At 35.7% G+C, this 26209-nt stretch overlaps 2 protein-coding genes across 2 annotated transcripts; both read right to left on the bottom strand.

The window, feature by feature from the left end:
- Window positions 1-1982: 1982 nt before the first annotated feature.
- rrm2b (ribonucleotide reductase M2 b) lies at window positions 1983-9505 on the bottom strand. The gene is made up of 9 exons (XM_073822050.1): window positions 9430-9505; window positions 8719-8868; window positions 6055-6171; window positions 5803-5936; window positions 3458-3552; window positions 3226-3359; window positions 2567-2671; window positions 2369-2482; window positions 1983-2278 (listed from the first exon to the last, which is right to left on the bottom strand). Exons 1-9 carry the CDS (start codon window positions 9475-9477, stop codon window positions 2126-2128), a joined length of 1050 nt encoding a protein of 349 aa, XP_073678151.1. The 5' UTR covers window positions 9478-9505; the 3' UTR covers window positions 1983-2125.
- A 2053-nt stretch (window positions 9506-11558) lies between these two features.
- On the bottom strand, window positions 11559-22265 carry azin1b (antizyme inhibitor 1b). The gene is made up of 12 exons (XM_073821655.1): window positions 22099-22265; window positions 20031-20174; window positions 19286-19462; window positions 19023-19196; window positions 18769-18941; window positions 16105-16233; window positions 15937-16018; window positions 15759-15833; window positions 15514-15670; window positions 14980-15095; window positions 13435-13652; window positions 11559-12698 (listed from the first exon to the last, which is right to left on the bottom strand). Exons 3-12 carry the CDS (start codon window positions 19385-19387, stop codon window positions 12623-12625), a joined length of 1302 nt encoding a protein of 433 aa, XP_073677756.1. The 5' UTR covers window positions 19388-19462; window positions 20031-20174; window positions 22099-22265; the 3' UTR covers window positions 11559-12622.
- Between the last annotated feature and the right edge of the window lie 3944 nt (window positions 22266-26209).

Raw genomic sequence — 26209 nt, 5'->3', positions numbered from 1 at the left:
ACAGCCCCACAGCATGAGGCTGCTACGGTACCACCACACTTTACTTTTAGGATGACGCTCTGCAGGTGATGTGCAGTGTATTAGTTTCCTCAATACATGATACACGGAGTTGAGGTTCATCAGACCAGAGAATCTTGTTTTTCACAGTCTAAGGGGCCTTTAGATACTTTGCAAATTCCAATTGGGTTTTCATGTGTCTTTACTGAAGAGAGGATTGAGTCTCGCCACATCACCATAAAGCCCATATTAGTGGAGTGTTGCAGTGATATTTTTCCTTCTGTAAGTTTCTCCAATCTGCATATATGATAATGGAGCTCAACTAGAGGGACCATCAGGATCTTGGTCACCACTCTAGCTAAGGTCCTTCTCCATGAATTGCTCAGGAGGCCAACTCTAGGAAGAGTCCTAGTTGTTTCAAACTTCTTCCATTAAGGGTAACGGAGACTACCTGCTTCTGAGAACCTTCAATGCAGAAGTGTTTTTTTTTTTTTTTTTTTTACTTTTCCTCAGATGTGTGGCTTGATGGAGTCCTGTTTCTGAGCTCCACGGGCAGTTTTTTTTTACCTCAGGGTTTGGTTTTGCTCCGACATGCATTTTCAGCTGTTAGACCTTTTATTAAGACGTGCTCCCTTTCCAAATCATACCCCCTCAACCGAATTTGCCACAGGTTAAATTCCCTCTAAGTGTAGAGACACCTACCAGCAATATGAATGCTAAATTTCAACTGCCCCAGACAGGGGGTATGAATACCTTCATTTACATTTTTTTAATAAATTTGAAAAGATGTTAAAACCCTGTTTTTTCCTTTGCCGTTATGGTGTGTGGTTTGTAGATTGATCTGGGGAAAAATGTAATTTAAAGCAGATTAACATAAAAAGAATAAAGGGGTATGAATACTTTCACACGGCACTGTATATGATAGGCCTATATGCTTTTTCTTCCCTGTATGTTAAGTCTGCAGGGTTTCCATTTGCACCCAAACTAATTGTAGCCTATAGGCTAATTGCAGGAATGTAAAAAGCACAAACAATTTTACTTTAGTGAAAATACAGATACAGTGTAAAAATTGCTTTAAAAAGCAAAAACGTGCAACTTTAAATTGCACTGAAGTACTTAAAAAGAGAAGTAACCTAGCAAAAAAAAGAGAAGATTTTTATTTTCATCATACTGAATCATCAAAAATTGCATAAAATGTTTTGTCAGACAGACATACAAAGGTTTGGTAAAGGGGAGAAGAAAAAAAAAACGCAATAGACACAACATCAACATTACAACACAACATAAGATATGCCATCCTTTTTGAAGTTGTCCCATTACAGTATTACCATTACATGCACTAAATATCTTTATTTTCTTAAATATTATGAAAAATTACTTTAACAGGGTAATTATGTAATTATTTGACACCTGTTTTTACTTACTATAATTATAATAACACTTTTCCGCTCCCTGGTAAGAACATCAAGTAGTCAAGTAAATTTGATTTAACATACAATGTTAATTGTTTGGAGACTTGTAACATTTAGTAAATACAAAGCAATCATGGCCACCAAAATATTAATTGTATTTTATTTCTCATCACTGATTTTATTTGCATTCACAGACAGCTAACAGCTGTATCAAAACGGAAAAAAAATAATTAATAAAAAAAATTAAGGCAGACTTTTCCCTGAAGATTAGTTTAAAATGAAGCCGAACCGTACCTGATCGATGTGTGTAAGACGGAAGAACATAAAATGCAAAAATGTAACGTACTTGAAATAAAATTGTAAGGAGTAAATAGTAGTTTTTCCCTTCAGAAATGTAATCAAGTAAAAGTACAAGCAGTCATTTGAAATTGCACTTCAGTGTAGAACAAATCCCCCAAAATAATACTTAATACTTAATTAAGTAAAGTTTTAAAAACATCTAAAACATCTTTTAAATTCTAGACCTTTTGCAACTGTTGAATAAGAAAAAAGAAACCAAAATAAAACAAAACCTAAAAAGTCTACAGTTTATTGTAAAATGTATGTTTCAGCTTAGACTTAAAAACAAAAGGAAAAAGTCAACTCGTTGCCATTTTTTATCTGTAGAACCGAATAAAACCGTTTTAAAAATAAATAATATATTTTTTAGTTCATCGTTAGAAATCTGCATCAAGAGTGAATTCACAGTCCATCACGTTTGACATCACCCCAAGTCGCTGGTATTCGGCCACTCGCTTCTCAAAGAAATTAGTTTTTCCCTCTAGTGAAATAGACTCCATGAAGTCGAAGGGGTTTTCTGACTTGTAAACCTTTTGAGACAGAATTTTGAAAACAGCGCTGTTATAAAAATATAAAGATTATTAAAAAAAATGATAATACAATTCTGATACAATACTGACTTTGGGCAATTCTAAATCTGTTAGCAGCCGGTCAGCCACAAACTCAATGTATTGCTTCATGAGGGAGCAGTTCATCCCGATCAAATTGACAGGTAAGGCCTCTGTGAGAAACTCCTAGAGAGAAACAAGCAAATGCAGTTCCATTCATGTCTGAAAGAATGCATTCTCTATTACTAGAGTACAGCAAAGTGTACGTACCTGTTCAATGCTCACAGCTTTTGTAATGATGTCTTTCACCCGGTCAGCAGAAGGTTTTTTCACCAAGTAGCTGTACATTAGACATGCAAAATTACAGTGAAGACCCTGTGAAATTTCAGAAGGCACAGTTAATAATCAATAACAGCTTTGATTAGATTATTATTTTTTTTGATCATGAATACATGACTCTGGTCATTAGGGTCAATTTTTGTAATTGAGATTTACACATCATCTGAAAGGTGAATAAATAAGCTTTCCGTTGATGTATGCTTCGTTAGGACAATATTTGGCTGAGATACAATTATTTGAAAATTTGTAATCTGAGGGTGCATGAAAATCTAAATATTGAGAAAATCGCCTTTAAAGTTGTCCAAATTAAGTTCTTAGCAATGCATATTACTAATCAAAAATGTAGTTTTGATATATTAACGGTAGGCAAATTACAAAATATCTTCATGGAACATGATCTTTACTTAATATCCTAATGATTCTTGACATAAAAATCGATAATTTTGACCCATACAATGCATTTTTGGCTATTGCTACAAATATACCCCTGCTACTTAGGACTGGTTTTGTTTTCCAGGGTCACACATAACAAATTTTGATCAAAACATGATTTAAATATCTTAAAGGTGTAAATATCTTTAAGTTTTAACCTCATCTCTGCTGATGAGTTCATTGGAGTAGGTGAGTCCAGGCATCAGGCCTCTTTTCTTCAACCAGTAGATGGCAGCAAATGATCCAGAGAAGAAGATGCCTTCCACAGCTGCAAATGCCACTAATCGCTCTCCTAAAAATAAACAGATAAATATAGAAACACTGCTGTTGATCAAGTGTAATAATCAAATATGTATGCTTATTTTAGGAAAAAAGTATTTTTCCACACACCAAAAGTTGAGTTTGTGTCAGAGATCCACTGTAAGGCCCAGTCTGCTTTCCGCCTTACACAAGGCATGGTGTGAACGGCATTAAACAAATAGTCCCTTTAAAAAGAAATTTGGATTTAGAGAGGTTCATTTACATTTACAGTTAAAGTCAAAATTTGACACACACCTTGCAGAAAGTTGCAAAATGTTAATTATTTTATGAAAATAAGAGGGATCATACAAAATGCATGTTATTTTTTATTTAGTACTGACCTGAATAAGATGACCTCGTTCAAAAGTGTACATACACTTGATTCTTAATACTGTTTTGTTACCTGAATGATCCACAGCTGTGTTTTTTTGTTTAGTGATAGTTGTTCATGAGTCCCTTGTTTGTCCTGAACAGTTAAACTGCCCGCTGCTCATCAAAAAAATCCTTCAGTTCCCACAGATTCTTTGGTTTTTCAGCATTTTTATGTATTTGAACCCTTTCCAACAATGACTGTATGATTTTGAGATCCATCTTTTCACACTGAGGACAACTGAGGGACGCATATGCAACTATTACAGGAGGTTCAAACGCTCACTGAGGCTTCAGAAGGAAACATGATGCATTAAGAGCCAAGGTGTAAACTTTTGAACAGAATAAAGATGTGTACATTTTTCTTATTTTGCCCAAATATATTTTTTTCATTTAGTACTGCCTTTCAGAAGCTACTAAAGATACTTATGCGTTTCCTAGAAAAATAAGTTAAATTTACTCTGATCTTCAAATTCAAAAAGATTTCACCCGCTGGTTCTTAAAGGAAAAGTTCACTTACAGAACAAAAATGTACAATTTACCCCCTTGTCATCCAAGATGTTTATATCTTTCTTCTAAATCATGTTTTTTGAGGCAAACATGCCAGGATTTTTCTTCATACTGTGGACTTCAATGATGCCTGTGAGTTTAATGAACTCTTAATGAACTTAGCTGAGGAAGTCTTATCTAGCGAAAAAACTGGTTATTTTCTAAAAGAAATTACAATTTCGACCTCAAATGGTCGTCTTGTCTAGCTCTGCGTGAACTCTGTGCCTTCCGGGTCAATACAGTTAGGGTATGTCGAAAAACGCCCAGTTAATTTTCTCCTTTACAAAAAAAAAAAAAAAAAAAGGTAAAACACCGATGTAGGGCGATTTTCAGTTGGAGGAAAAAATGAGATGGGAGTTTTTCGACATATCCTAACTGTCATGGACCGGAATAGCTAGACAAGCTAGACAAGACAAGCGTTTGAGGTTAAAAAGTATATAAATTGTATCATTTTTTTTTTAGAAAATAACCGATCATTTTGTTAGATAAGACCCTTTTTCCTCAGCTGGGATCGTTTAGAGCCCTTTGAAGCTGCATTTAAACTGCATTTTGCACCATAGAAGTCCACTATTATGAAGAACATTCCTTTTTTCCCCTTAAAAAAACATAATTTCTTTACGACTGAAGAAAGAAAGACACGAACATCTTGGATGACAAGGGGGTGAGTAAATTATTTGTAATTATCTGTGTTCTGGAAGTGAACTTCTCCTTTAATGCATTGTGTTTCCTTTCCTGGAACATCAGTGAGCTTTTGAACCTTGTGTAATAGTTGCATATGAGTCCCTCAGTGGATCTCACAATCATACAGTCGTTGTTGGAAAGGGTTCAAATACACAAAAATGCTGAAAAACCAAAGAATTTGTGGGACCTAAAGGATTTTTCTTAAGTACAGCGAGCAGTTTAACTGTTCAGGACAAACAAGGGAGTCATTAAAAACAAACATCACTAATTAAAAAAACACAGCTGTGGATCATTCAGGTAACAACACAGTATTAAGAATCAAGTGTGTGTAAACTTTTGAACAGGGTTATTTTTTATAAATTCAACTATATATATTTTCTCTTGTGGACTATATGTAAACGTCTTTTCTGTGAAATATCTTACTCAGGTCAGTACTAAATAAAAAATAACGTATTTTGTATGATCCCTCTTATTTTGGTCAAATCATTAACATTTTGCAGGTTCTTCAAGGTGTATGTAAACTTTTGACTTCAACTGTAACAAATAAAGTTGTGTTTAAAGTCAATATTTATGATTGTTATACCATATATATTACAATTTTCATAAAAGATGTTCTGATAAAACACAAGTAGAACAATCAGTAACCTCGTCTCTTATCTGTATAAGACATTTTTATTGGTTAGAAGAAACCTGCAAGGTTTTCTCAAGAACCACATAAGGAAAATGTTAGCATCAACAGCTTAACTGTAACTCGCACCTGTCACCTGTGTAAACGTACTTGAAGAGCTGTAACTGACATTGCTAACTTAGAAAAATACACTTGATTTTGTTCTCACCTCTCTTTCAGATCCCTTATATAGGTGTTGATGAGCATGCTGTACATTTCAGAGTGCACATTCTCTATGAGGATCTGAAAGCCATAGAAGGAGCGAGCCTCTGGGATCTGCACCTCTTGACTGAACCGCTGCACCTGTGACAAGTAAACACATGACGTTTGTTTAGTGGAAACACAACTTGCACTGATCTATTCAGTCGGAAATTTTACATTGGTTTCCAGAATCCTAATGTAGGTAAGGAGATGCACTTGCCAAGTTTTCGTTGACGATCCCATCACTTGCTGCAAAGAAAGCAAGTACATGGGATATGAAGTGTTTCTCTTCAGACTTCAGGCTGTCCCAGTGAACCAAGTCCTTTGATAAATCCACCTAAACAAACCATTAACATGTTTAGCAGTTTCACATTCATCAATGATAAGCACAAATACTCATTTTAATGAAATGTTCTTATAGGACTAGTTCGTTAAAAATGAAAATTCAACCTCAGGTTATTTCAAATGTGGCTTTCTTTCTTGGACAGAACAAAATGAGGGCAAGTAAAGGTCCGTTTGTGACAAGAACGATAACTATCTAGGCTATATAAGACATAAGCATCCTCACCAATAGAAGATAAACAGTTTATCATAAGCACAAGCATTTGCTGCAAGTCATATGGAAGCCCATTTCTGCCACTGAATAAAAAAAGGTTACTGCTACATTTAACAATTCTGACTTTTTTTCTCAGCTATAAACTCGCAATTACTAGTTATAAAGTCATGACTGCATGATATAAAAACTGTCTCTTTGTGAGTTTGTAACTTGCAATTCTGAATTTTTTCTCACAATTCAGATTTTTTTTACAAACTCACAATTCTGACTTTTTTCTTCAGAGTTATTAGGTATAAACATACAATTCAATTTTTTTTCTCAGAATTGTGTTATAAACTCACAATTGATAGAAATATAGTCAGAATTGTGAGACAAAAACATGCAATTCTGACTTTATCACAAATATGAGTTTATATCTTGCGATTCAGTTTTTTTTGCAATTCTGACTTTACTTCTCAGAATTATGAGATATAAACTCACAATTTTGACGTTTTTCTCTTAATTGCAAGATATAAACTCACAATTCTGACTTTTTTCTCATAATTGCATGGTAAACTCACAATTGAGAGAAATATAGTGACTTTTTTCTTGTAAATGTGAGGTTATATCTTGTAATTCTGATTTTTTTTAGCAATTCTGACTTTTCTTCTCAGAATTATGAGATATAAACTCACAATTCTGACGTTTTTCTCATAACTGCAATTGATTTTTTTTCCCGAATTGCATGATAAACTCACAATTGAGAGCAAATAAAATCAGAATAGCAAATTTTCATGCAAATGCACGTTATAAAGTCCATTTTTGAGGGGAAAAAGTTCTTAGAATTGCAAGTTTGAAGAAAGAATTGCAAATCTCACAATTCTTAATTATTTTACCAAATAAGAGGGATCATACAAATTGCATGTTATTTTATTATTTAGTACTGACCTGAATAAAATATTTCACATAAGACATTTACATTTAGTCCGCAAGAGAAAATAATAGTTGAATTTATAAAAAAAGTTTACATACACTTGATTCTTAATACTGTGTTGTTACCTGAATAAACCACCGTTGTTGTTTTTTGTGATAGTCCCTTGTTTGTCCCTTAAATACACAAGTAATCTCTTTGTCTGGTCGATTCCGATTGTCTGTCAATATTTTTATCGTTATCAGCTGTAAAAAACGCTCCGAAAGTAATTTCAACAATATCATTCCTCGTTATCCGATGTTAATTATTTTACCAAATAAGAGGGATCATACAAAATGTATGTTATTTTTTTATTTAGTACTGACCTGAATAAAATATTTCACATAAAAGACATTTACATTTAGTCTGCAAGAGAAAATAATAGTTGAATTTATAAAAAAACGACCCTGTTCAAAAGTTTGCATATGCTTGATTACATATTGTGTTGTTACCTGAATGATCCACAGTTGTTTTTTTGTGATAGTCACTTGTTTGTCACCTTAAATACACAAGTAATCTCTTTGTCTGGTCGATTCCGATTGTCTGCCAATATTTTTATCGTTATCAGCTGTAAAAAATGCTCTGAAAGTAATTTCAACAATATCATTCCTCGTTATCCGATGTTAATTATTTGACCAAATAAGAGGGATCATACAAAATGCATGTTATTTTTTAAATTAGTACTGACCTGAATAAAATATTTCACATAAAAGACATACATTTAGTCCGCAAGAGAAAATAATAGTTGAATTTATAAAAAACGACCCTGTTCAAAAGTTTACATACACTTGACTCTTAATACTGTGTTGTTACCTGAATGATCCACAGCTGTTGTTTTTTTTTTGTGATAGTCCCTTATTTGTTACCTTAAATACACAAGTAATCTCTTTGTCTAGTTGATTCTGATTGGCTGTCAATATTTTTATCGTTATCAGTTGGAAAAAATGCTTTAAATTTCAACAATATCATTCCTTGTTATCGTTATCTGATGTTAATTATTTTACCAAATAAGAGGGATCATACAAAATGCATGTTATTTTTTTTATTTAGTACTGACCTGAATAAAATATTTCACAGACATTTACATTTAGTCCGCAAGAGAAAATAATAGTTGAAAAAAATGCTCTAATAGTAGTTTCAACGATATCATTCCTCGTTTTCGTTATAGCTGGAGGTGACTGTGCTGTTCTTACAGAATGAGGACAATTATTACGATTTATATTTATAGTTATCTTTAAAAGGGCCTTTAAATAACATAATTTTAGGTGAATTATTCGATGGCGGTCGCACGTTGTTATTGTTTTGTAACGTTAAGTAACTTACAACAGTTATTACAATGCATTCAGAGTTGCAGGTATGCTCATAAAAATAATATTCACCTCTTCAACTGTCCAGAATGAAGCCTGAGCTTGTTTGTACATTTTCCAGATGTCGGGATACTGAATAGGGAAAATGACAAATCGTTTTGGGTTGTCTCTGAGAATGGGTTCGTCTTCAACACTGTTTGTGTCAACATCCTTGTGGCCATTCTGCAGGAGAAACACAACTGTTATTGAACGTTTTTAAATATGTTTTAACAAATTCACTATTGTCCTCCTACATCATTCATTATGAGAGCGCGAGGGGAACATATGCAACCACTGACTTGTGAGACAAACTGATGACGAATCTGCTTACGAAAAATTTAAATGGCCGGTTTTCGGGTACATGTGATTTAAACAACAACACTACAATCCTCAATCATATTCCCATCCAATTTTAAAAAATGACATCCAAATCAGTTTTATTTCACTTCATCCACGCCTTAATGTTACAACTTTTATCTTTAATCCATGTTGCTGTCGCTATCCGCAACACATAACAGCTTTATTACGGACACTGTCATTATTGTACAATACATTAGAACTTTTTTAATATCATCAATGTTATTTATCGTTTTATTTACCTTTTCGGTTACCTTACCTAATACACGAAGCTCTTTGTTATGAAAGCTCACAACCGCACGAAATAACAAGGCAGGCAGATTCAACATTTGTCATTGGAAGGCCGCAAAATGGCATTTAAATGCTATAGCATACGCTTATTATTACCTGATATTCCATAATGTTCGTCGGAGTGTTGCTTATACTGGAGTTCATGGTTATAATCGTCTTTGGTCAGCAGCAGTAAAGCTGCGATGTCTCTATGTCGTCTGTCATTGAGAATTAGCCACTGAAGCAGAGGAGCACAACACGCTTCTAGCTCCTCCTACACTGTTTCGAACCCTTTTGATTCTCACCTTATGCAACACAAATATAGCTACAGTTGAGGTCGAAAGTTAACATACACCTTGTAGAATCTGCAAAATCGTAATTATTTTACCAAATTAAGAGGGATCATACAAAATGCATGTTATTTTTTTTAGTACTGACCTGAATGAGATATTTTACATATAGTCCACAAGAGAAAATAATAGTTGAATTTATAAAAATGACCCTGTTCAAAAGTTTACACACACACACACACACACACACACACTGGTTTACATGTTTTATGGGGACATTCCATAGGCGTAATGGTTTTTATACTGTACAAACCGTATTTTCTATGGCCCTACACCTACCCTACACCTAAACCTAGCCCTCACAGGAGATTGTGCACACTTTTACTTCCTCAAAAAAACTCATTGTGCATGATTTATAAGCCTGTTTCCTCATGGGGACCTGAGAAATGTCCATTTCATCACGTTGTGGGGACCAAATGTCCCCACAAGGATAGTAATACCTGTAGGTTTTGACCTTGTGGGGACATTTGGTACCAAGTATACACACACACACACACACACACACACACACACACACACACACACACACACACACATGTTTGTTTTTGTGAATTGTGGGGACATTCCATAGACGTAATGGTTTTTATACTGTACAAACGATATTTGCTATCACCCTACACCTTCCCTACACCTAAACCTAGCCCTCACAGGAGACTGTGCATATCTTTACATTCTCAAAAAAACGTATTCTGTATGATTTATAAGCCTTTTGAAAAGTGGGGACATGGGCAATGTCCTCATAAGTCACCCTCTCCTTGTAATACCTATGTCATACCCATGTTATTACACCAATTTGTGTCCTGATATGTCACAAAAACAAACACACACACACACACTTGATTCTTAATACTGTGTGGTTACCTGAATGATCCACAGCTGTTTTTTTGTTTAGTGATAATTGATAGAGTCCCTTGTTTGTCCTGCACAGTTAAACTGCCTGTTGTTCTTCAGAAAAATCTTTCAGGTCCCACAAATTCTTTGTTTTTTCAGGATTTTTTGTGTATTCGAACCCTTTCCTTCAATGACTGTATGATTTTGGGATCCATCTTTTCACACTGAGGACAACTGAGGGACTCACATGCAACTTGCCAAAGGTTCAAACGCTCACTGGTGCTCCAGAAGGAAACACAATGCATTAAGAGCCAGGGGTCTAAACTTTTAAGCAGAATGTGATTTGTACATTTTTCTTTTTTTGCCGTAAATATATAGATTTTTTTCAGTAGTACTGCCCTTCAGAAGCTACAAGATACATGTTTCCCAGAAGACAAAATGAGTCAAATTTACCCTGATCTTCAAATTCAAAAAGTTTTCAGCCCCAGCTCTTAATGCATTGTTGCATTGTTTTTCCTTCTGGAGTCCCTCAGTTGTCCTCAGTGTTAAAATATGGATCTCAAAATCACACAGTCATTGTTAAAAAGGGTTCAAATTGACAAAAATGCTGAAAAACTAAAGAATTTGTAAGACCTAAAGGATTTTACCTGTTCAGGACAAACAATGGACTCATGAACAACTATCACCATCACAAAAACACAGCTGTGGATCATTCAGGTAACAACACGGTATTAAGAATCAAGTGTTTGTAAACTTTTGAACGGGGTCATTTTTATAACTTTAACTATTATTTTTTTTCTTGTGGACTATATGTGAATGTATTTTATGTGAAACATCTTCAGGTCAGTAATAAATAAAAAATAACATGCATTTTGTATGATCCTTCTTATTTTGGTAAGATAATTACCATTTTGCAGATTCTGCAAGGTGTATTAAAACTTTGGACCTCGACTGTATTGTAGATTAATTAATTAATTAAAACAGGGTTTTATTTTACTAAACTTTTAAGAACTGGCCTAGAACTGTTTGAGACACAAAAACGACACAATCGTGTTTGCTCAGAAATGTATTAAATTAATATTTTAATTACTTTTACAAGCACAATTTTACAGTCAAAAACAGGCAATGGTCCATTAGCGGACTTAGACAAAAGGTATATTTCATTTCTAAGGGGTGTGATTTTATAAAACAGTGAGCTGTTATAATCAACCTTAGACACCATGCTAGACACATAAGAGGTATAACATGAATTTAAAATATACACCACTTGAATTTTTAATTTTGGATTGAGAACTAGTGCCTTGCAGCATTTAATCTGATTGTGGTGAAACTTGTATTTTACGTGTTACTTGAGGTAAATGTGATCTCGAAGCACAATGTCAGCAGATTCATAACGGCAGGCAGTTTTTCTAGTTTCAAGAGACCAATTTATAACAACCTGGCAGAAGGTTCCAAAACTTTTGAAGGGACACTGCAAATTACAGCACACTCAACCATGGAGCACTATGAAATATATAACAACCTTTGGAAATACTGTCACTTAACGCACCACATGTAATAAGGAAACCATAATTTGGCATGAGGAGCGACGAGAAGCTCCCTACTCCTATAAACCATGGAAAGTGAGAACGAGAGAACAAGGACAGAATTGCTAAACCAAGTTTCACTTGTTCACACACTAAGGATCATGGCCTATTTGTGCAGAATCTAAACTCTATCCTGATTCGAGACAAATGCATTTTGTTGTACAGACAACTCATTTACAAGACTGTCAGTAGGTCATCTATATCTATATATGTATACATAATAAAATTAAATTAGTTGAACATTTATGTAAACGGTGTTTGATTAAGAAACCCAAGATTTGGGTGCCATCTCCACAGTCATCCATTTTGTTGCATATGTTTGTTATTTTATATGGGTTTACCGTCATTCTTTTTGAGTGATAAGGAAAATGAGCCTTTTGTAATAGCGAGAAACTGAGGTAACAATGTCAATCAATTAGTTTTTGAGCAAGTCTTTTTTTCTCCCCCACCAAAACAAATATATTTTTCCACCCATGACTGTTGGAATGTTGACTCTGCAAGCTATTCACATGCCCAGTGGTTAGTGGACGGAGTCGGGCTTGTTTACAAGCCATACTGGACCAATGAGAGGTTTTTCATGGTGTCATCAAGAGAAATTCCAGCCTCTTGCATCTCAAACCTGAAGGAAAAGGGAAAAACAACATTATACTAACTTTAACCTTTGTACTGTGCTGAAAATCCTAAAAATCTCTCATCACTAAATCTTGGATCCAATCTTTGTAAACTTGTTTTCTTTCAATTATCACCAATTTTGTATTGATCTAAGCATATGCAACTCAGCTTTTGAGTGAAAAAAGCCTTTCATGTTGATAATTTTGGCAATGTTTGCCAAAACTGAGTTCAGATCAATGAGGTCTACGACCAATCAGTTCCAAATTAAAGCAAGCTATCAGTTAATAAAAGTAAAAGCAAGCGACCAATCAGTTCCACCCTCATGTCGTTCCAAACCCGTAAGACCTTCATTCATCTTCAGAACACATATAAGATATTTTTAATAAAATCAGAGCTTTCTGACCCTGCATATACAGCAATGTAACCGAAACATTCGACCCAGAAAGGTAGTAAGGACACTGTTAAAATTGTCCATGTGACATCAGTGGTTCTCCCATAATTTTAGGGTCAGAAAGCTCTTGGGTTTCATCAAAAATATCTTCATTTGTGTTCTGAAGATGATTGAAGGTCTTACGAGTTTGGAACAACATGAGGGTGAGTAAGTAATGACAGAATTTTCATTTTTGGATGAACTATCTCTTTAGATTAGACAGTCACCCTTTGGAATGGGTGAAATGAAGAAGGAAAGACAAAAACAGTCTGCGACAAGCACAAAAGTTCAAATGCAATGTGATCTTAATCACCAGTCATCTGTGGAGATGGTGTAATACGCAGGTGGTTGGTCTGTGTCGCTGAGTGTTGCCGGACCCTCCTGACCGCTGGCCCCCATGTTGCTGAAAATGAGCCAGTCCCCAGCAGCGAGCTCAGGGAGCAGGCAATGCTCCACCACCTGGTCCAGTGGGTCACAAGACGGACCCCACAGACTGCTGGAGAACACGGGCTCATCTAGGGTGAGCGACATCTGAAAAACACAAAACAAGTTTAGAAATTAGGCATGGGCCGGTATAAGATTCTGACGGTATGATAACCTTGGATAAAAATATCACGGTTTCACGGTATCACGGTATTGTAATTACTGCTCTTACAATGCTATATTTACATGTCATTACGTTTTTTTTTTTTTTTTAACGGAACACAGTATATTTTATTGTAGGAAACATATAGAACCTTTTGTAACATTGGAAAAGAAGGCAAAATAATTAAAATAAATAATTGAATCTTCTTAATTAAATTAAATTGCAGTCACTTGAGTCTAAGCCTGCAGCTTAATAATAATCAACAAAAATAAAATTTTCAAAAACAAATCCTTCTAAATGGTAAAAATGCAATCACTAATCAAAGCAAAAATATGACCAGTAGTGACAGTTCCAAAAATAAACAACCTATTTTTTTGAAGCCGTGATTTTGAAAAGATGTTAAAGGTGCACTGTGTAATATTTAAGATGATCTCTAGACAGAGGTGCAATAACTATGTTTTCAGGGGTAAAGACCTTAATGAACCATTATGTTTTTATTAACTTAGAATCAGCTTGCAAAAAAAACACTGACACAGTGATGAACAAGTAACAGTGGTATTCACAAATAACATAGTTTTATTGAATGATTAAGTAAATATTATTCCTTAAATTACGTTTTAAAATAAATCTCACTATTCGTTGCTGTCAAAAAAATGTGACATTTTAGTCCTGTATCGGCTTCCGTAGTTCTGTAAAGGGAGGGGTGAGCAGTGGACTGTTGCAATTCACAATCTCGCCGCTAGATGCCGCAAAACCCACACACTGCACCTTTAACGTGGCAGAAGGCTTAAAAGCAAAGACGTGATTTCACTTTAACTTAATTGTTGTACTAATGTTCAATCACAGAAACGTAACGTTAGTACATATAGTCTGCTATTCCCAACTCTGTTTTGTGGGGGTTCACCTCCTTTGGCCATCCTGAACTTATATTACTTCTTAATCTTATATCTCACTGTGACTGTGGATCACGTGTACAATCACAGACACGAGCCTGCAGCACTAACCACTGGGGGAGGGGCTGCATTGTTTTCGCTGCAGGGACGCACACCATAGACGCACACACACAACCTAGAAGCGAGTCCTGCGCTTTCACTTTGACGACACAGAAAATGCACATATCGTAGGAACGGTATAACTTTTTTTGTTTGCGGTTTTGAAACCGTGACATTTTCAAACCGCGGTAAACCTTGAAACCGGTTATCATCCCATGCCTATTAGAAATCTGAGGCGACTGATATAAATATTGTTCTTGTGTTCAGGAGTGTTATGTACCTTGTGGACAGATGGCGTGGTGATGACATTTCCAAACAACTTCCCCATGAATGATCCATAAACACCATCGTTCATGTAATACACAAATTCTGGTGCACCGTTTGGGGTCAGCTCATCTGAAAGCACAAAAGACAGTGAGCAAATAAGGCTGATGTATTTACTGCACTATATACGTGACCCTGGACCATATGGGTCAAAATGATCGATTTTTCTTTTATGCTGAAAAAATAGAATATTAAGTAAAGATCATGTTCCATGAAGATATTTTGTAAATTTCCTACCATAAATATATCAAAACTTAATTTTTGATTAGTAATATGCATTTGGACAACTTTAAAGGCAATTTTCTCAATGTTTAGATTTTTTTGCACCCTCAAATTCCAGATTTTCAAATAGTTGTATCTTGGACAAATATTGTCATATTCTAACAAACCATACATTAATGGAAAGCTTTTTTTATTCAACTTTCATTGAAAAAGATGGACCCTCATGACTGGTTTTGTGGTCCAGGGTCTCATATTTCTTAGGACTTACCACTATGGAGATCCCGGTATACCGCTTTTTTGCCAATTACATTGACAGCCAGGGTGAAGGAGGAAAACACCAAGAAATTTCCCGGCTCAGCAATGACGCTCACTCCAGATGCTGAGGGGAAATAGGCCTCCAGCAGAGGTCTGATGATCGAATGTACCTGATCAAACAGACATGAAAGAAAAGCTTTGAGTAAGTGGATTAAATTCAAACAAGAAAAACAAATGAGACACAGATACTTGCTATACCTGTTTCAACTGAAACTCCGAACCACTGAATCCTCCACCTATATCCAGGATCTTCATGTCAAAGCCTAGTTCCTTCTGTAGAAACAAGGGAGACTCAGCATGCCAGTAGATACATGACATTTACTAATAAATAGAATAAATTCAATTATCGCATTATAACATTTGTATGACTGCTCACCGCCATGTCAAAGATGCAGCGAGCGTCTGACAGTGCATGGGTGTATGCTTGGGGATCTCGGCATGATGCTGGTACCTGGAACCTGTGAAGAAAGTCACACCTTCTAAAAACTCTCAACAAGACAAAGCGAGTCACAGCAGATTAGTGGTGAAAAATGAGTTGACTTACGTCACTCCAACTACATTCACACTCAACTCCTTGGCCAATTCCAAAAGGTGTCTACAGCTTTTTAAGGAGCAACCAATGGTCACACTTGCCTCCTCAACCTGTGCGTCAGTAGACACTTGAAGCAAAAGTCTGTTAAGACACGAACAGGGCAGAAAGAGATCAACCTCATTATATATACACATAATAAACACTTATTATAAATAATAACAGTAAATAATACCATATAAAATAAAAAAACACTATATTACAATTCAAATGATTCAAAATGCTTTTGAAATAAGTCTCTTGTGCTCACTTTTAACACTAGAACAGTATTATAAAATATTATTATAAATTAAAATAACTGTTGTTTAATTTCATATATTTTAAAATGTAATTTATGCAAAAGCTGAATTTTCAGCATCATTACTCCAGTCCAGAAATCATTCTAATATGCTGATTTGAAACATTTTCTGGTATTAAATTTGGTCACACTTTAGTTTGGGGACCAATTCTCACTACTAACTAACTATTAACTACGGCTTTTGCAGATTCTTAATAGTTAGTAAGCTTTATGGGTTAGGATTAAATGATCTAAAATATTGTCATGCAGAAAAAGACATTAATACAAGCTTTATAAGTACTAATAAACAACCAATATGCATGATAATAAGCAACTCGTTAATAGTGAGAACTAAACTAGAGCGTTAACGGAAATTTTTGACTTTTGAATGTCATATATATATAAAAAAATACACATACATGCACTACCAGTCAAAAGTTTTTGAACAGTAAGATTTGTGTTTTGCTGCTTTCTATTTGAATATATTTTAAAATGTAATTCATTCTTGTGATTTCAAAACTAGGCATGGGATGATAACCGGTTTCAAGGTTTACCGTGGTTTGAAAATGTCACGGTTTCAAAACCGCAAACAAAAAAAGTTATACCGTTCCTACGATATGTGCATTTTCTGTGTCGTCAAAGTGAAAGCGCAGGACTCGCTTCTAGGTTGTGTGTGTGCGTCTATGGTGTGCGTCCCTGCAGCGAAAACAATGCAGCCCCTCCCCCAGTGGTTAGTGCTGCAGGCTCGTGTCTGTGATTGTACACGTGATCCACAGTCACAGTGAGATATAAGATTAAGAAGTAATATAAGTTCAGGATGGCCAAAGGAGGTGAACCCCCACAAAACAGAGTTGGGAATAGCAGACTATATGTACTAACGTTACGTTTCTGTGATTGAACATTAGTACAACAATTAAGTTAAAGTGAAATCACGTCTTTGCTTTTAAGCCTTCTGCCACGTTAAAGGTGCAGTGTGTGGGTTTTGCGGCATCTAGCGGCGAGATTGTGAATTGCAACAGTCCACTGCTCACCCCTCCCTTTACAGAACTACGGAAGCCGATACAGGACTAAAATGTCACATTTTTTTGACAGCAACGAATAGTGAGATTTATTTTAAAACGTAATTTAAGGAATAATATTTACTTAATCATTCAATAAAACTATGTTATTTGTGAATACCACTGTTACTTGTTCATCACTGTGTCAGTGTTTTTTTTGCAAGCTGATTCTAAGTTAATAAAAACATAATGGTTCATTAAGGTCTTTACCCCTGAAAACATAGTTATTGCACCTCTGTCTAGAGATCATCTTAAATATTACACAGTGCACCTTTAACATCTTTTCAAAATCACGGCTTCAAAAAAATAGGTTGTTTATTTTTGGAACTGTCACTACTGGTCATATTTTTGCTTTGATTAGTGATTGCATTTTTACCATTTAGAAGGATTTGTTTTTGAAAATTTTATTTTTGTTGATTATTATTAAGCTGCAGGCTTAGACTCAAGTGACTGCAATTTAATTTAATTAAGAAGATTCAATTATTTATTTTAATTATTTTGCCTTCTTTTCCAATGTTACAAAAGGTTCTATATGTTTCCTACAATAAAATATACTGTGTTCCGTTAAAAAAAAAAAAAAAAAAAAAAAACGTAATGACATGTAAATATAGCATTGTAAGAGCAGTAATTACAATACCGTGATACCGTGAAACCGTGATATTTTTATCCAAGGTTATCATACCGTCAGAATCTTATACCGGCCCATGCCTATTCAAAACTGAATTGTTAGCATCATTACTCCAGTCACGTGATCATTCAGAAATCATTGTAATATTCTGATTTGCTGCTCAAAAAACATTTATTATTAAAAATAGCTGAGTAGAATTTTTTCAGGTTTCTTTGATAAATAGAAAGTTCAGAAGAACGGCATTTATCTGAAATAGAAATCAAAATATAAATGTCTTTATCACCACTTTTCAAATTGTACTGACTGCAAGCTTCCAACAGTTTTAAATATTAATAATAAAAATGCATATTAAAATGAATTCTGAAGGATCATGTGACACTGAAGACTGGAGTAATGATGCTGAAAATTTTGCTTTGATCACAGAATTAAATTACAATTTAAAATATATTCAAATAGAACACAGTAATTTTGAATAGTAAAACTATTTTAAAATTGTACTGTTTCTGCTGTACTTTGGATGAAATAAATGCAGGCTTGGTGAGCAGAAGAGACTTCTTTAAAAAAAAAAAAACATTAAAAATACTCTGACTGGTAGGGTACACACATTTCATTTTAATGTATATTATACATACACACAATGTGTTTTAAGGACTTACTTTGCTTCAGGATGGACACGGGCAATTTTGCGAAGCTCTGCTTCATTTTCACACACCAGATAGTTAATGCCAATCTTGGCTGCGTGTTTAATGAGTGAAAGCTGCTTGCAAACTCCAGACAGGATGATGTTCTCAGGAGGGACATCATGATTCACTACCAATGTGGTTTCAGCCTGAAAGTAGTAAATGCATTTCTATAAGTTGGTGTGCCTTCAAAATATCGTTCTACAAGTAAGAATCAAATAAAAGCTTACCTTATTTGCACAGACAAAACCAACACCAAGAGCAGACAAGACTTCAATTACTACAGGGCTGCTGTTACAGCTGACCGGGTAGAAGGGTCGAACGAGAGGCATAGTGGTCTTCCACAGGACATGCTGTCGCATTAGGGCCCCAAGGTCGGCCACAACAAATGCATTCTTTTCAGCCTGACAAACAACATCAGATCAATCAATGAAAAAGACCAAAACCATGTTCCGTTGGTTTACTAAAACAGATGTTCACAACGCAGTCTCACCAGATTTTGCTCGTAGACGTGGTTGTCGATGACATCATCAAGGGTTGTCCCTCCCTCAAGTAGTTCAATGAAGTAGTTGGGTGCATCAACGAATCCTTTCATCTCAACCGTATTCCGCAAATCCGACAATCATAGAGAGTTTACTGAGCCGCTGGGGTATTCTGGGTATGCAACAAACTGTCCAGGGGAAACCATAACAACAACGTGCATACCATTACACAAAACTTCACGTCAAAGTGTACAACTACAACACCAACCCACATATTTCAAAACGGTGTGTTTTATGAGCAAACTTTGCACTGGAAGTTCAAAGTCATTGTAAGGCTATCTTTATTAATCTAAATTGGGTTTCTATGAGGCTAATAAACACAAGAGGCAGGGAAAAATGAATCACATAACTAGGGAAGGCATCACATGAGTCCATCTTTAGAGATGACGACAACACACAGGCCTCAAGAATGTGACCTACAGGCTATTTTTTTTAAACTGAGACCCAATCAAGATAAATCCCGGTGGCTTTGAAGCACAATGGAGCATTTGATGGTATTACCAATGGATTTGTACAGTATGAACAGGGGGACAAACGTGTTACATATAAGCCACCAATAGTGTTATGTAAAAGCAAAAACAATCCACTACAGTTTTGTGAGTGCAGGTTTTATGTGTAATTAAATACATCATATTATTATGTAATTTTCTCCAAACGGTACTTCAGTAGAGATGCGTCCAACATTTATGGACTCACATGGACAACGTGGGAGATGGTCCTCTCCCGCTATCAACTAGGATCCCAAGGCGGCTCAGCGTTGAAGTCAAACTGCTCGCGGTAGAGGGCCTCCCCTAGGCCTTCTGGGTAGCGCTTATACACTCGCAAGGTGAGTGGGGAGCCCTGTGGAGTTACAAAAACAGGTGTATGCATAAATATTTGATTTACAAGAGCAGCTGATGGATAAAATAAACTCAGAACACAGCCAGACAGGTTAGTACATTTCTAAAATACAGGTCCTTTATACATTTTCAGCATCAATTTGTAGGCTCTAATGTTTTTATCAACTGCTGTACTTTGTACTTGACTGGTTAAACAGACCTCCTGATCAGATACTCTGTGTTCTCATTTTAAGCATTAAACAGCACCATCTTATCGTGATCTTCCCACATGTGGTCAATAAATGAAGTAACTTGTTGAATATTTATCAGAGGTCATGGTGTTTGTTTTTTTGTTTCATGCGGACACCACCTTAAACCTATTAAGGCTAATGTGGAACATTATTTGACATAAACTTCTCAGGCCCCTAAATGAGCAACATCATCAAAATTGGGCTGGAAAAACCTGTTGTACACAACCATCTACATGCCTACAGTCATCAAACTGATAGTTTATACTTTCTCGGCAAGTAAATTATAACTTTTATATTGTTAGTAACATCATGAACAATTAAAGGACTAAAGCTAATTGATCATCTATTAGAAAAATCATGTTAATGCAGCTATTAAATTTGAGTGACACAACAGGCTTTTGAGGATTACAGATTATATAATCTTTGTATTATATTTCACTATATCTAGAGATTTTATTGAAAGATACAGAGTGACGTCTAATATTTATATATGTGACCCTAGACCACAAAACCAGTCTTAAGTAGCACGGGTATATGTGTAGCAATAGCCAACAATGCATTGTATGGGTCAAAATTATAATTTTTTCTCTTATGCCAAAAACCATTAGGATATTAAGAAACGTTCCGTGAAGATATTTTGTACATTTCCTACCGTAAATATATTAAAACTTAAATTCTGATTAGTAATATGCATTGCTAAGACATTCATTGAACAATTTTAAAGGCAATTTTCTCAATATTGTGTTTTCAGATTTTTAAATAATTGTATCTTGACCAAATATTGTCCTATCCTAACAAAACATACATCAATGTGAATCTTATTTATTCAGCTTTCAGATGATGTATATACATAAAAATCTCAAAATACTGAACCATATTACTGGTTTTGTGGTAAAGGGTCACATATAATATTTAAACATTTCATGCAAGTAGTCTGTTTAATTATTATAAAGATTTACATTACAAGCTATCAGAATTTAATCTTAAATTTGAGCTTTTTCCTCATCCTCCTGTTTGAGCTTCATATTCTCACTATTTCATAATACATAGGTCATAAATTCCTAAAACAGCAAAAAAGAAAAAAAAAAAACTTTTTCAAGATTTTGTATTTCGTCTAAATGTTCTTTTTTTTAAATATAGATATTTTCCCTACTACTACTTAATGTGTTAGTCTTGACATTTAGTAATTATGGTATAATAAGCATGAAAGGGACTTGTGTTTTGGTATGAGGTAATGTTTTACCAAAACAAATGTTTCTTAGGAATAAAAAAAAAAACTGACTAGCGTTAGCATTTTATTACCACATATATTAATGTTTAATCTAATATTAGAACTTAGTAAATCAGTATATATACACATTTAATGTGTAACACGCTCGTCATTTAATAACCTGATAGTAACTTAACGTACATGTCGTAAGCGCCTGGGTTTGTCCACTGAATCAGCTCACTAACTATTTAGCCGACTAAACTCGCCATTATCAGTCAACTAAAGATTAATATAAATAAACACATTTAATCCTTATGATTCACGAGTTTGAAATCCATTTCTCGTTCTCCTTCACGGAGGACTGCTGTTGCCCGTATAACAAGCTCGAGTACAACCAACCCGCCATGTTGTGTCACGGCTCCTTACAGCAGACGGCGGATTTTTCCGGGATGAAGGCTAAAAACAACAACAAACGCGGTACTTACGTGAGATAACGGCCTGAAAGATTTGGAAAATCGTCTTCTCTTTTTCGGCGGAATTTTTAAAGAGTGGTGGGGACACAAATAGAAGAAAGAAAAGAGGCTGTATGTGCCATATGCCTGGGTGAAGGCTCGGTCGAACACGAGAGCGCTGCTGTCTGTCTCAGGAAGAAATGGTTGGCGGAGGAAGGCGGGCGAACCAAACGGTTTGTTTAGAGAACACGGGGCGGGGCCTAATGTAAAATTCTACTACAGCCAAGGCTCGGCTTGTGACTAGCTGCGTGAATTACGTTGGTACGTGACTGGCTCAGGACTGGTCGTTCTGGGGAGGATTCCAAGAAACGTCAAGCCAAATAATTAATATTCATGAGCTCAGCCTTTAGCTTAGTAGGATTCGGACAGCGGTGGGCGTGGATATCTGTACTCATGAAAGAATTATGTTCTTATCAGATTCATTAGGAAATTCCTTTCAGAGACACTCTGCTTTGAACATGTACTGGTCCTTCTCAAAAAATTAGCATATTGTGATAAAGTTCATTATTTTCTGTAATGTACTGATAAACATTAGACTTTCATATATTTTAGATTCATTACAACACAACTGAAGTAGTTCAAGCCTTTTATTGTTTTATTATGGATGATTTTGGCATACAGCTCATGAAAACCCAAAATTCCTATCTCAAAAAATTAGCATATTTCATCCGACCAATAAAAGAAAAGTGTTTTTAATACAAAAAAAGTAGGGATGCACCGATACATATCGGCCGATCACTTGCGCGTTTTGTCAGTAAAGCCGGTTCTGTAATCAGCGGTAAATGCCATCAGGTGCGTGATTTCACGTTGAGCCGTATATACTACACACAGCTGTTGTTCACTGACGAGCTGCGCACATTCACACTGATAATGAACATTGATTTGCGCAGCTCGTAGGTAAACAACGGCTGTGTGTAGTACATACGGCTCAACGTGAAATCACGCACCTGATGGCATTTACCGCTGATTACAGAACCGGCTTTACTGACAAAACGCGCAAGCATGATCGGCCGATTCGTATCGGTGCATCCCTAAAAAAAAAGTCAACCTTCAAATAATTATGTTCAGTTATGCACTCAATACTTGGTCGGGAATCCTTTTGCAGAAATGACTGCTTCAATGCGGCGTGGCATGGAGGCAATCAGCCTGTGGCACTGCTGAGGTGTTATGGAGGCCCAGGATGCTTCGATGGCGGCCTTAAGCTCATCCAGAGTGTTGGGTCTTGCGTCTCTCAACTTTCTTTTCACAATATCCCACAGATTCTCTATGGGGTTCAGGTCAGGAGAGCACAGTAATACCATGGTCAGTAAACCATTTGGCACTGTGAGCAGGTGCCAGGTCGTGCTGAAAAATGAAATCTTCATCTCCATAAAGCTTTCAGCAGATGGAGGCATGAAGTGCTCCAAAATCTCCTGATAGCTAGCTGCATTGACCCTGCCCTTGATAAAACACAGTGGACCAACACCAGCAGCTGACATGGCACCCCAGACCATCACTGACTGTGGGTACTTGACACTGGACTTCAGGCATTTTGGCATTTCCCTCTCCCCAGTCTTCCTCCAGACTCTGGCACCTTGATTTCCGAATGACATGCAAAATTTGCTTTCATCCGAAAAAAGTACTTTGGACCACTGAGCAACAGTCCAGTGCTGCTTCTCTGTAGCCCAGGTCAGGCGCTTCTGCCGCTGTTTCTGGTTCAAAAGTGGCTTGACCTGGGGATGTTTCTACTCCAGACTCAGTCCACTGCTTCCGCAGGTCCCCCAAGGTCTGGAATCGGTCCTTCTCCACAATCTTCCTCAGGGTCCGGTCACCTCTTCTCATTGTGCAGCGTTTTCTGCCACACTTTTTCCTTCCCACAGACTTCCCACTGAGGTGCCTTGATACAGCACTCTGGGAACAGCCTATTGGTTCAGAAATTTCTTTCTGTGTCTTACCCTCTTGCTTGAGGGTGTCAGTGATGGCCTTCTGGTCGGCAGTCTTACTCATGATTGCGGTTTTGAGTAATGAACCAGTCTAGGAGTTTTTAAAAGCCTCAGGAATCTTTTGCAGGTGTTTAGAGTAAATTAGTTGATTCAGATGATTAGGTTAATAGCTCGTTTAGAGAACCTTTTCATGATATGCTAATTTTTTGAGATAGGAATTTTGGGTTTTCATGAGCTGTATGCCAAAATCATCAATAATAAAACAATAAAAGGCTTGAACTACTTCAGTTATGTTGTAATGAATCTAAAATATATGAAAGTCTAATGTTTATCAGTACATTACAGAAAATAATGAACTTTATCACAATATGCTAATTTTTTGAGAAGGACCAGTATGGGCCAACGTGGGTTCTGTTTATATTTATGGAACGCCGTTGGGGACAATACATATTATATGAAACGCGTGAAATTTGGACGCATTAACACGCACTGTTTGTACGCGTCTTTTTGGTCCGTGTAAACGCGAACGTTTTTTAAAGACACGATAGTTTGTATCGCCTTAACGCAACATTTTTGACCGTGTGTTTCTAGACGAATGTTTTCGTCGTGTAAACATGACATTTTTGAACATGTAATATTTCTGAGTCTTATTTGATGTGCGACATACTAATTTTTCTGTTTTAGTTGAACTGGTGATAATTTAGAGTCAATGATTAAATACATTAAATGACTGCATGAATCCATAATTAACATTATATTCTTTTGTAACGTTAAAGGAATTTGTCCCGTAGTAGGTAAAGTGAGTGGTCTCGGTGATCCAACGACCATATTTCCCCTCTGATTAATATAACCCTATATGTGGAAAAAGTGCATGGGAGACCGGGGTTCTATTTCCACTGACAGCGCTTTTTCATTACTTTACAGTTAATAAACGCATTTGTTTTCAACAAAAATGATTTGACTTAAAATTCATTTTAATTCATAAAAATTACATTTAGAGTAAGGTTAGGGGTAGCTCTAGGTCTTTAATATTTCAATAATTTGCCATGATTTTAATTTTGTTTTATAAAGATAATGATTTACTGTCAGTTAAATTGCAGGATGTTTAATGCACAACAATACTGAGGAGCAAATAGTAACGTTATCTGTCATTATCTATGAGTAAATAGCATCTAAATGTCTACTGAATCCACAACTATTGCTATTTACACTTGGACTTGGACTGGCTGCCCCAGAGTTTACTTTGCATGGTCCGCCTGCTGTAGTGATTCTGTAATGTTTATGTGTCGTATGATTGTGTCTGGGTTTAAACGTTTAATTAAGATTTGTCATAGGCTAATGGTGCTTTGTTTTCTGCTTTTGGATTTGCCTGATTGTTATAATATAATTGTAAAATTTGTGATTGTTACAATATATTGTTGTTATTAGATTATTTTTATCTGATATATTCAGTATTATTGTTATATATTATTTAATTCACTTTTTCACGTTACCGGAGACAAAAACGAGATGAGATGCCACAGCATGACACAGCACTGACATTTCAAAGATGTTTTTTTTTTTTTTAATATTCTGGTTTGCTGCTCAAAAAACATTTTTTATTATTATTGTTATTTTTGTTTCAGTAAATTGTTGGTAAACATGTTGCTGCAGTTCTATTTGAGATCTCTGACACTTTGTCTTCAAATCCTGTTATTTACAGTAAATTTTACATTTTCACTTGAATTGAATTAGCATATTATTGTCAGTATTTTGTCCTGTCCTGTTCTGTTTTCCTAGTGTTTTCCCCCCTCTGTTTCCAGTACTTTTGGTTTGTCCCATTTGCTCCCCCTTTTGGTTTAGTGTTTTTGGTTCTATCCATGCCCATATTTGTATTTCCCCCTTGTTATCCTGTTATCTCGTTTGTAGCCACGCCTTGTGTTCTGTGTATTTAAGTCTGTGTCTGATCACTCCCAGCTGTCCGTCGTTGATGTTACATGTTCCCGGTTAATGCTCCAGGTTTTAGTTAGTTAGTTAGTTAGTTAGTTAGTTAGTTAGTTAGTTAGTTAGTTAGTTAGTTAGTTAGTTAGTTAGTTAGTTAGTTAGTTAGTTAGTTAGTTAGTTAGTTAGTTAGTTAGTTAGTTAGTTAGTTAGTTAGTTAGTTAGTATAATCAGTGTTTTAT

This window comes from Garra rufa, chromosome 17 (genome assembly GCF_049309525.1).
Source record: "Garra rufa chromosome 17, GarRuf1.0, whole genome shotgun sequence".
In the NCBI taxonomy this organism is placed as follows: domain Eukaryota; kingdom Metazoa; phylum Chordata; class Actinopteri; order Cypriniformes; family Cyprinidae; genus Garra; species Garra rufa.
This window is presented reverse-complemented; position numbering and strand designations above follow the sequence as displayed.

Coding starts and splice junctions, on each gene's coding strand:
- rrm2b (XM_073822050.1), bottom strand. CDS start 9,477: ATGAACTCCAGTATAAGCAACACTCCGACGAACATTATGGAATATCAG. Junction 3,360..3,457: donor TGACACAAACTCAACTTTTG/GTGTGTGGAAAA, acceptor GTTTATTTTTAG/GAGAGCGATTAGTGGCATTT. Junction 2,279..2,368: donor CAGATTTAGAATTGCCCAAA/GTCAGTATTGTA, acceptor CTGTCTCAAAAG/GTTTACAAGTCAGAAAACCC.
- azin1b (XM_073821655.1), bottom strand. CDS start 19,387: ATGAAAGGATTCGTTGATGCACCCAACTACTTCATTGAACTACTTGAG. Junction 18,942..19,022: donor GTTTTGTCTGTGCAAATAAG/GTAAGCTTTTAT, acceptor TACTACTTTCAG/GCTGAAACCACATTGGTAGT. Junction 13,653..14,979: donor CCACGCCATCTGTCCACAAG/GTACATAACACT, acceptor TGTGTTTTTCAG/ATGTCGCTCACCCTAGATGA.